Source organism: Hordeum vulgare, chromosome 4H (assembly GCF_904849725.1).
Source record: "Hordeum vulgare subsp. vulgare chromosome 4H, MorexV3_pseudomolecules_assembly, whole genome shotgun sequence".
Classification (NCBI taxonomy): Eukaryota; Viridiplantae; Streptophyta; class Magnoliopsida; order Poales; family Poaceae; genus Hordeum; species Hordeum vulgare.
In genome coordinates, this window is record NC_058521.1 from 552,335,478 (window position 1) to 552,346,567 (window position 11,090).

The window sequence follows — 11,090 nt, forward strand, 5'->3', positions numbered from 1 at the left end:
GCAGGGCACGAGAACGTGCCCCGGATGGGATCTTGCGGAGACAGAAGCTTGAGGCGACGGAAAAGTATTTTCGTGGATCTCTCTCGCAGTTTTGGATTTTTCAATAATTTATAGGCGGAAGAGGTAGGGCAGACAAGCCACAGGGGGGCCCACAAGCCTGCTAGGCGCGGGCCCCCTGGCCGCGCCTAGGGGGCTTGTGGCGTCCCCTAGTGGCTTCTGCCTTGGTTCTTACGTTCCGTGTGTATCTTCTGTTCCGGAAAAAATCTTTTCAGAAGTTGTATTACGTTTGGACACCATTTAAAATCCTCCTCTGAAAAGGGTCAAAAACACGGAAAAAACAGGAACTAGCACTTGGCACTGAGTTAATAAGTTAGTCCCAAAAAAGATATAAAAGGCATACAAAACATCCAAAGTTTGACAAAATATTAGCATGGAACCATCAAAAATTATAGAAACGTTGGAGACGTATCACCTTGCCACCCAAGTTGGGCCGGCGGCGCCCCACGAAGGAGCCCTCCTCCCCTTTGTCCGAAGTGGGTTGGGGAGAGGGGCTGCGCTGAACCCCATGGTGGACTGTGGTGCCTCCTCTCCTTGTCCCATGAGGGCCCCAACAATTCTCGGGGCCTCCCGAAACCCCTTTCGGCACCCCGTTATTCCCTCGGTACACCTCGGAACACTTCTGGATTCCGATGACCTTCATTCTATATATGAGTCTTCACCTCCGGACTATTCCGAAGTTCCTCGTCATGTCCGGGATCTCATACGGGGTCCGAACAACCTTCATTCACCAAAACAATGACTCATTTATGCTTATATCGTCATCGAACCTTAAGTGTGTAGACCATGCGGGTTCGAGAACAATGTAGACATGACCGAGACACTCTCCGGTCAATAACCAATAGCAGGACCTGGATGCCCATATTGATTCCTACATATTCTACGAAGATCTTTCATCGGTCAAACCTCAGTGTCAAGGATTCAATCAATACCGTATGTTATTCCCTTTGTCCATCGGTATGTTACTTGCTCGACATTCGATCATTGGTATCTCCATACCTAGCTCAATCTCGTTACCGGCAAGTCTCTTTACTCGTTCCTTAATACAAAATCCCATGACCAACTCCTTAGTCACATTGCTTGCAAGCTCATTGTGATGTTGTATTATCGAGTGGGCCCAAAGATACCTCCTCGTCATACGGAGTGACAAATCCTAGTCTCGACTCATTCCAACTCAACAGACACCCTCGGAGATACGTGTAGAGCACCTTTATACTCACCGAGTTACGTTGTGACGTTCGATACACATAAGGCATTCCTCCGGTGTTCGGGAGTTGCATGATCTCATGGTCATAGGAACGGATACTTGACATGCAGAAAATAGTACCAGTAAACTGACACGGTCAGATGCTACGTTCATAGTTTGGGTCTTGTACATCACATCATTCTTCTAATGATGTGATCCCGTTAACAAATGACAACTCATGTTTTTGGTCAGGAAACCTTGACCATCTTTGATCAACGAGCTAGTCCATTAGAGGCTTACTAGGGACAATGTGTTGTCTATGTATCCACACATGTATTTGAGTTTCCAATCAATAGACTTCTAGCATGGATAATAAACGATTATCTTAAACAAGTAAATATAATAATAACTATTTTATTATTGCCTCTAGGGCATATTTCCAACATTTTTTACCTATGTGACACCCTTAGAACCGGCGCACTCGGAAGGGCCTCATAGTGGGGGTATTTTAGGTAGTATCATGCACTTGGGACTATCAAACATGTTGATGTAGCACATAATTAAAGAAGAGAAAAAAATATTAGAGTAACACAGATAGATACCGTATCATATTAGAAGATATGTTACTATGTGTCATGCATGTGAATAAATGAGAGCACATATAAGGATACTCATAGTGGGGAGTATCATATAGTAGTATCATGCATATGATACTATTGTATGATACATCTCCATAATGCATAATATCATAGATGACGTTATTTATTGACATGCGTGACACATAGTAGCATAACATTTAACATGATACAATATATACTCCCTCCGTACCAATTTACAAGGCGCGCATGAGCGATCTCTGTGACCAAGGTGGATCTAGTTTGGCTTTAATTTTGTTTGCAAGTGCTCACTCAATAACCATTACGACCAGCCTTAAGATTATCACACTCATCTCTTTAGTTTTAATTACTTTATCATGTCAGATTTTTCATCAATATGACAACCTTAATTCAACCCAACCCGAGGGCCCCCAGCTCAAAGCTTCTATTTTTTTCCCTGGCGCCGCGGCACAGGCTCAAACGGCAGAGGCGGCCAGGCCGGGTCCGGAGACCGGACCCGGCGCGCGCGCGCACGCACAGCGGGCCAGCGGCCCCGCTGCTCGCCGCGGCAGGTGCACTTATTGCGCCACAGTGGCGGTGCATGACGCCCTGCCCTGCCCCGCGCTGCCCAAAGTCTATACGAGGCTAATTTTCACTTGCCATGACATCCAGCGTGCGCCGCTGCCGCCGCCTAAAACAGTAAAACGGATCGGTCGACCGGACCGGGTAAATAAAGCGACGGTAATTACTCTACCTGGTCATCGAGGCGCCACGGTGAAACACGATAAAAGTTGGGTTTGCGAGATACACGGACGGGTGGGGTGTTGGGACGTGTGGTTGGGCTCTTTTGAGCACCGCAAAGCGCGCGACGTGACATACTTACTAGTACACGTAGCAGTGACGCGGTGTGCTTGTGCGTGTGTGTAAAGAGGACAGAGGGCAGTGGAGCATGGGCGCTGGGTGCTCGGATGTTCCCATCCCCGCTCCACACGCGTCGATGGGCCGATCATGGTAGCATGATGACGACCTCAGCCCCCCCCCCCCCCCCCCCCCCCCTTTTTCCTCGTCCAGTAAAATAAAACCTGTGGGGGCCAGAGCCACCCAACTCTCACCAGCCAGCAGAGCACAGCAGAGCTGAGCATTGCACCCGCTCTTCTAATATAAACGGCTTGACTTCTGCTCTAGCGGGGCCGTGGTTGCATTCCGGTTGCGGCTACCTAGAGAGAGTGTGTGTGTGTGTGTGAGTGGCGAGGAGGAAGAAATGGAGGCGGCGGGAGAGGGGAGGAAGCTCCATCACCACGCGGGCGGCGGCAGGGCGCAGATGGAGCCGAGCCCGGAGCGTGGCAGGCCGGCGTACGTGTCGGCCGCGACGGCGAGGTCCGCTCCGGCGAGGCCCATGCGGCGGGTGCAGATCATCTACTACCTCTGCCGGAACGGCCAGCTCGAGCACCCCCACTTCATGGAGCTCGCGCAGCACCCCCACCAGCCACTTCGCCTCAAAGGTACCTACCTACTCCTTCTTCCCTCCCCTACCCCTGCGTTCCTGCCCTTCTGTGTCTGGCCATGGCTGATCGATGCTCCATTTTTGTTGGTGCGAAGATGTGATGGACAAGCTGACGCTGCTGAGGGGGAAAGGCATGCCCGCTCTCTTCTCCTGGTCATGCAAGAGGTAGGCGCCGGCAGCCGTCTCGTGTAGTTCTGTACACGCATCGTACGTACGTCTTCTCATCTCATGCGCTCATGGTTTTGCATTCGTGTCGCTCTGTGTAGGAACTACAAGAACGGCTACGTGTGGAACGACCTCTCGGAGGGCGACGTGATTTACCCGTCCGACGGCGTCGAGTACGTCCTCAAGGGCTCCGAGATCTTCCCCGGCTGTTCCTCCGGTAAATCTTCTTGCTAATCACTCTCCACCACTTAACTGCTGCAAAATAAGTAGATACGACTTGCATTAATCACGACGCATGCAAAGCAAGAACTTCTTCTTGTTAGAGATACCGTAATAAGTTCTTTTTCGTAGAATAAACAAGCCGTCTTTTCCTTCTTTTCGCCTCTCTCTGTCAACATTGTCAACTCGATCGTTTTCTTTTAAAGTACGTACAGCAGCTTCTTACACCTTGCACGTTCCCTTTCTGCACGGCCGTCGAAAGTCGCGAGGGGTTTATTACCCAACGGCTCGAACGCTGCTATAGCGAGAATTCCTACTCTTTTTTTCTCCATGGGGTTAATGCATGCGTGCATGCATGCATGCAAGCACAGTGTGTGAAGTAAAAACCTGAATTTATGCGCAGCAGAAGTGCAGTACAGCACAGTGGCGGTCACTGTCCAACTAATCTCCGTTTTTCTGATCACCAGCTGTTGGAGCGGACCGGTTCCAGCACCTCCGGGTGACCGACAGGTCGCCGACCAAGCCGCCGCTGGCCCTCCCGCACAGCCACAAGCAGTACGTGGACGGCTACCGGGACGACGCCGGCGAGGACCCCGAGGACGACGAGCTCGGGTACCCGTACCACCGGCGAGCGGGCGGGGCTCGGCTGGCCGGGCCGAACAAGGCCGTCTCGGCACGCACCAACCGTGGCCACCCCGTGGAGCTGCCAGTCGAGGAGACCTCGCCGCCGTCGTCGACGTCGTCCGACAAGCCGCCGCCGGCGCAGCAGGCGAGCCGCTGCGACGAGGCCGAGCCTAACAGGGCCGGGTCGATGCTCCTGCAGCTCATCGCGTGCGGGGCGGTCACCGCCGGCCCGGCCAAGTGCGGCGGGCGGGCCGAGCCGAGGCGGAGCTGCGGCCTGGTGAGCCGGCTGTCGTCCCGCGCCGGCGCGGAGGATGACGAGGACGAGGAGGAGGAGGGGGAGGAGGAGGCGGGCGGCGAGCTGGGCCGGCGGTTCGGGCGCGTGGGTGTGCAGGAGAAGGAGTACTTCAGCGGCAGCATCATCGTGGATAGCGGAGGCAGGGGCACCCCGCTGCCTGCCTCCTCGCTCAAACGCTCCAACTCGTACACCGGGGAGAGGTAAACTCACATTGCTTGCACCATTAATCCTCCTTCGTTTCCAACGTTTGTCCTTCGTTTTTGCGTCGCAACACAAGTACGTAGCGAGGTGCAGTAGTTCGGAATGACATTGTCGGACGCATACGAGTTCCCTTAAACCTCACTCGTTTTGTCACTTCGGTCACGCATTTTAATGGGTGTCATGTCATGTGTATGTAGCGCACGAAGTTTGGTCTTTTAGCCATGGCAGGGCATGGAGGTCAAAAGATGAACATGCACGTCCTCCGTCCTGAGAAAATGAAAAGAAAAGCATTGCATGCATGCATGCATGCATGCTTGTCGTCGCTCAGGACGAAGGCAGCCAAAAAGCCAGACATTGCTGGATCCATTGGTTGGTTCACGGCTCTGGTACACTATACTATAGCGTACTAGTACTAGTGCCATATGGCACGCAGCGCAAGCGCAAGCATTATTGCCGGGCGTGAAGTACGTAGGTACGTACGGGCCGACCGTGTACTGCTCCATGGATTCTCGTTGGCTGTGTGGTGCACTGCACGCCCAGGCGTGTCACGTGGCACGGCGACTAGCCTAGCTGCGCCGCGCTGCTGCGGTGTTCAGTGCACTGTGCCGTGCATGCACGGGCCACCGCCCACTCTGCTCGCTCGCTCGATCGATCGATCGTCAGGCAAATGTGCCTTTCACATACTATACGTGCAGAGATGCTCTGATGAACAGAGACATATATTTACCACAACGATAAGTGTCAAGTAACACCGCCCTAATGTTTCCACAATTAAAGTTGTCATTATAAAAAAAAACTGAAACTTGTCACCAAGCTGAAAGTTGTCATGCTTCGTATCTAAAATTGTCATTAAAAAAGGTAAATGAATTTATCAGTGTCCTATTTTATGCTTGTGCACTTTATATGATAGCTGTTGAAATTAGTTCTGCGTTTAACTTCAGGGGCTCGAGGCTTGGCGTGGGGGGTATCGGCGAGGAGGCAGCGGACGAGCGGATTGGAGGGGAGGAGGGGATGATGAGGGGAAGGTGCATCCCGGGCAGGAAGAGGCAGCCGCAGCAGCAGAAGTAGGCGCGCGTCGGCTTAGCTACCCAGATTAATCTGCTTGAGACAGACTGTACTGGTGTTTCTATAGTACGCAGGAGTGTTTAGCATCTCTACCTGTGTGTTGTGGACCATGGGTTAGCAGGGAGAGCTAGGCTTAGCTAGAACATATCGATTAGCATCTACTGGTTCGATCTTGGACAAGTCAGCACGCATGTCGCTTAATCTTGGATCCTACGTGAACGGAGAGGCTCGGATAGTATATCCACTTCAATCGATATTAGTTATCCCTTAGTGTTAGATACATCAATTTGAACGATAACTAATATGAATCTTAGGGAGCAACGTATACCGATCCTGATCGGTAACAATGCAAGTAAACGTTCATCGATTGATCGTCATCTAGTTGCAAGGAAGCGTTCTTGATCGATCAATCTAGTTGCAAGTAAGCCTTCATCGATCAATCTAGTTGCGAGTAAGGGCTCATCATCGATCAATCTAGTTGGAGTAAGCGTTCATCATCGATCAATATAGTTGCGAGTAAGCCATTAGTGAAAAACGGGCCTTTGGTCGGGACCCTTTAGTCCCGGCCACGTTGCCCCAATTCTCAATGCCTCCCTCGAGGCTTTAGTCCCGGCCCGTAAGGAGCCTCTAGTCCCGGTTCGTGTCCCAAACCGGGACTAAAGGGCTACGCGGTGGGCAGCCCACATGTGCGCCACCTTTAGTCCCGGTTTGTGTCTCAAACCGGGACTAAAGTCCTCTGCCTATATATAGCATAGCCCCCCTCTCCCCTCTTCCTTGCATTTTTCTTGGATGGAGGATTGTGGGTGTGTGCTAGCTCTTCACTTTTTTTTAAGCACTAGAGGTGTTTGTTGAAATGTGTGTTAGAGGGATGCCGCTTCAGTTCACCGAACACAACTACGATATGAGATGCCTGAGCCACGCTTAAACCTCTTACTCTTTATTTCTACGTATTTTAAAAAGTTAGCAACTATATTTCCTCGTTTAGACCGTACGGTACTAATTTTTAGGATCGTGATTGTATTTGATATACTGTCGTATAACGCAGATGAGCCATCCATGGATGTACGGTGATCGACGCACAGCCGCTTACAGAGAAGGCGTGCATTCTTTTCGAGATGCAGCCGAGGCGAACAAGCATGGTGGTGGCTTTATGTTTTGTCCATGTGTTGAATGTCGGAATGAGAAGGATTGCACTTCCTCAAGAGTCATTCAGAGCCATCTGCTTCGGTCCGGTTTTTTGTCGGGCTATAATGTTTGGACTAAGCACGGAGAAAGAGAGGTTATGATGGAAGACGACGATGAAGAAGAAGAGAACGATGATGACAATGTTGGAATTATGCACTAGAGGCAATAATAAATATAGTTATTATTATAATTCTTGTATCAAGATAATCGTTTATTATCCATGCTATAATTGTATTGATAAAGGATTACTTGAATAAGAGTTTCTTTATGAAGGACCTAGGAGAAGCCGCTTACATTCTAGGCATTAAGATCTATAGGGATAGATCAAAACGCCTGATAGGACTTTCACAAAGCACATACCTTGATAAAGTTTTGAAGAAGTTCAAAATGGAACAGTCCAAGAAAGGGTTCTTGCCAGTTTTACAAGGTACGAGATTGAGTAAGACTTAGTGCCCAGCAACTGATGAAGATAGAGAGCATATGCGCTCCGTCCCCTATGCTTCAGCCATTGGTTCTATCATGTATGCAATGCTGTGCACTAGACCGGATGTTAGCCTGGCCATAAGTATGGCAGGTAGGTTCCAGAGTAATCCAGGAGTGGATCACTGGACAGCGGTCAAGAATATCCTGAAGTACCTGAAAAGGACTAAGGAGATGTTTCTCGTGTATGGAGGTGACGAAGAGCTCGCCGTAAAAGGTTACGTCGATGCAAGCTTTGACATAGATCCGGACGACTCTAAGTCGCAAACCGGATACGTATTTATTCTTAATGGGGGTGCGGTAAGCTGGTGCAGTTCCAAGCAAAGCGTCGTAGCAGATTCTACATGTGAAGCGGATTACATGGCTGCCTCGGAGGCGGCTAAGGAGGGTGTCTGGATGAAGCAGTTCATGACGGATGTTGGAGTGGTGCCAAGCGCACTGAATCCAATAACCTTGTTCTGCGACAACACGGGTGCCATTGCCTTAGCAAAGGAACCACAGTTTCACAAGAAGACCAGACACATCAAACGACGCTTCAACCTCATCCGCGACTACGTCGAGGGAGAGGACGTAAATATATGCAAAGTGCACACGGATCTGAATGTAGCAGACCCGCTGACTAAACCTCTTCCACGGCCAAAGCATGATCAACACCAGAACTATATGAGTGTTAGATTTATTACAATGTAATTCACATGATGATGTGAGGGCTAGATTATTGACTCTAGTGCAAGTGGGAGAGTGTTGGAATTATGCCCTAGAGGCAATAATAAATATAGTTATTATTATAATTCCTGTATCAAGATAATCGTTTATTATCCATGCTATAATTGTATTGAATGAAGACTCATTTACATGTGTGGATACATAGACAAAACACCGTCCCTAGCAAGCCTCTAGTTGGCTATTCAGTTGATCAAAGATAGTCAGTGTCTTCTGATTATGAACAAAGTGCTGTTGCTTGATAACTGGATCACGTCATTAGGAGAATCACGTGATGGACTAGACCCAAACTAATAGACGTAGCATGTTGATCGTGTCATTTTGTTGCTACTGTTTTCTGCGTGTCAAGTATTTATTCCTATGACCATGAGATCATATAACTCACTGACACCGGAGGAATGCTTTGTGTGTATCAAACGTCGCAACGTAACTGGGTGACTATAAAGATGCTCTACAGGTTTCTCCGAAGGTGTTAGTTGAGTTAGTATGGATCAAGACTGGGATTTATCACTCCGTGTGACGGACAGGTATCTCGGGGCCCACTCGGTAATACAACATCACACACAAGCCTTGCAAGCAATGTGACTTAGTGAAAGTTGCGGGATCTTGTATTACGGAACGAGTAAAGAGACTTGCCGGTGAACGAGATTGAAATAGGTATGCGGATACTGACGATCAAATCTCGGGCAAGTAACATACCGAAAGACAAAGGGAATGACATACGGGATTATATGAATCCTTGGCACTGAGGTTCAAACGATAAGATCTTCGTAGAATATGTAGGATCCAATATGGGCATCCAGGTCCCGCTATTGGACATTGACCGAGGAGTCTCTCTGGTCATGTCTACATAGTTCTCGAACCCGCAGGGTCTGCACACTTAAGGTTCGACGTTGTTTTATGAGTATTTGAGTTATATGGTTGGTTACCGAATGTTGTTCGGAGTCCCGGATGAGATCACCGACGTCACGAGGGTTTCCGGAATGGTCCGGAAACGAAGATTGATATATAGGATGACCTCATTTGATTACCGGAAGGTTTTCGGAGCTACCGGGAATGTACCGGGAATGACGAATGGGTTCCGGGAGTTCACCGGGGAGGGGGGGGGGGCAACCCACCCCGGGGAAGCCCATAGGCCTTGAGGGTGGCACACCAGCCCTTAGTGGGCTGGTGGGACAGCCCAAAAGGGCCCTATGCGCCTAGGAAAGAAAATCAAAGAGAAAAAAAAAGAGGAGGTGGGAAGGGAAGGAAGGACTCCCACCCACCAAACCAAGTCCAACTCGGTTTGGGGGGGAGCCTTCCCCCTTGGACTCGGCCGACCCCCTTGGGGCTCCTTGAGCCCCAAGGCAAGGTCCCCTCCCTCCCACCTATATATACGGAGGTTTTAGGGCTGATTTGAGACGACTTTTCCACGGCAGCCCGACCACATACCTCCACGGTTTTTCCTATAGATCGCGTTTCTGCGGAGCTCGGGCGGAGCCCTGCTGAGCCAAGGTCATCACCAACCTCCGGAGCGCCGTCACGCTGTCGGAGAACTCTTCTACCTCTCCGTCTCTCTTGCTGGATCAAGAAGGCCGAGATCATCGTCGAGCTGTACGTGTGCTGAACGCGGAGGTGCCGTCCGTTCGGTACTAGATCGTGGGACTGATCACGGGATTGTTCGCGGGGCGTATCGAGGGACGTGAGGACGTTCCACTACATCAACCGCGTTCACTAACGCTTCTGTTGTACGATCTACAAGGGTACGTAGATCACTCATCCCCTCTCGTAGATGGACATCACCATGATAGGTCTTCGTGCGCGTAGGAAATTTTTTGTTTCCCATGCGACGTTCCCCCAACAGACAACTACCGATCTATGTTCCCTGAGTATGCTGATACCACAATGGAAGACAATGAAGAAGAAGATCAGGATGAAGAACGGGAACCAGATGAGCCCGCTGATGATCTTGGCCGGGTCATTTCTGATGCACGACGAGGTTGCGACACAGAAAAGGAGAGGTTGCAGTTCGAGCAGATGTTACACGACCACAACAAATTGTTGTACCCAACTTGTGAAGATGTCCAGAAGAAGCTGGGTAGCACACTGGAATTGCTGAAGTGGAAGGCAGAGACCGGTGTGACCGACTCATCATTCGAAAAGTTGCTGGTACTGATGTAGAAGATGCTTCCAAGAAAGAACGAATTGCCCGCCGGCACGTACGAAGCAAAGAAGCTTGTCTGCCCTCTAGGATTAGACGTGCAGAAGATACATGCATGCCCTAATGACTGCATCCTCTACCGCGGTGAGAAGTACGAGAATATGGATAAATGCCCGGTATGCATTGCATTGCGGTATAAGATCAGAAAAGATGACCCTGGTGATATTGAGGGCGAGCCACCTAGGAAGAGGGTTCCTGCCAAGGTGATGTGGTATGCTCCTATAATACCACGGTTGAAACGTCTGTTCAGAAATAAAGATCATGCGAAGTTGTTGCGATGGCACATGGAAGATCGTATGAAAGACGATAAGTTGAGGCACACCGCTGATGGTCGGCAGTGGAGAAAAATCGAGAGAGAGTTCCCGAGATTTGCAGCTGACGCAAGGAACTTATGGTTAGGTCTGAGTAGAGATGGCATGAATCCTTTTGGGGAGCAGAGTTGCAGTCACAGCACCTGGCCCGTTACTCTATGTATCTACAACCTTCCTCCTTGGTTGTGCATGAAGCGGAAGTTCATTATGATGCCAGTGCTTATCCAAGGTCCAAAGCAACCCGGCAACGATATTGATGTGTACCTAAGGCCATTAGTT

At 49.9% G+C, this 11,090-nt stretch overlaps 1 protein-coding gene across 2 annotated transcripts; it reads left to right on the forward strand.

The window, feature by feature from the left end:
* The first annotated feature begins 3,003 nt into the window (after positions 1 to 3,003).
* Positions 3,004 to 6,997, forward strand: LOC123449459 (protein SOSEKI 2-like). 2 transcript variants are annotated; one of them, XM_045126697.1, is made up of 5 exons: positions 3,004 to 3,341; positions 3,439 to 3,508; positions 3,610 to 3,725; positions 4,195 to 4,846; positions 6,958 to 6,997. In XM_045126697.1, exons 1-5 carry the CDS (start codon positions 3,101 to 3,103, stop codon positions 6,959 to 6,961), a joined length of 1,083 nt encoding a protein of 360 aa, XP_044982632.1. In that variant the 5' UTR covers positions 3,004 to 3,100; the 3' UTR covers positions 6,962 to 6,997. The 2 variants fall into 2 exon arrangements, with proteins under 2 accessions (XP_044982632.1, XP_044982631.1); XM_045126696.1 differs by lacking the exon at positions 6,958 to 6,997 and adding an exon at positions 5,789 to 6,182 and having other exon boundaries at positions 3,035 to 3,341.
* The last annotated feature ends 4,093 nt before the right edge of the window (positions 6,998 to 11,090 follow it).

Bases quoted from the DNA above. Each gene is read 5' to 3' on its own strand.
- LOC123449459 (XM_045126696.1), top strand. From the start codon at position 3,101: ATGGAGGCGGCGGGAGAGGGGAGGAAGCTCCATCACCACGCGGGCGGC. The intron at 3,509-3,609 runs GTAGGCGCCGGC...CGCTCTGTGTAG, and splicing joins TTCTCCTGGTCATGCAAGAG to GAACTACAAGAACGGCTACG. The intron at 4,847-5,788 runs GTAAACTCACAT...GTTTAACTTCAG, and splicing joins AACTCGTACACCGGGGAGAG to GGGCTCGAGGCTTGGCGTGG.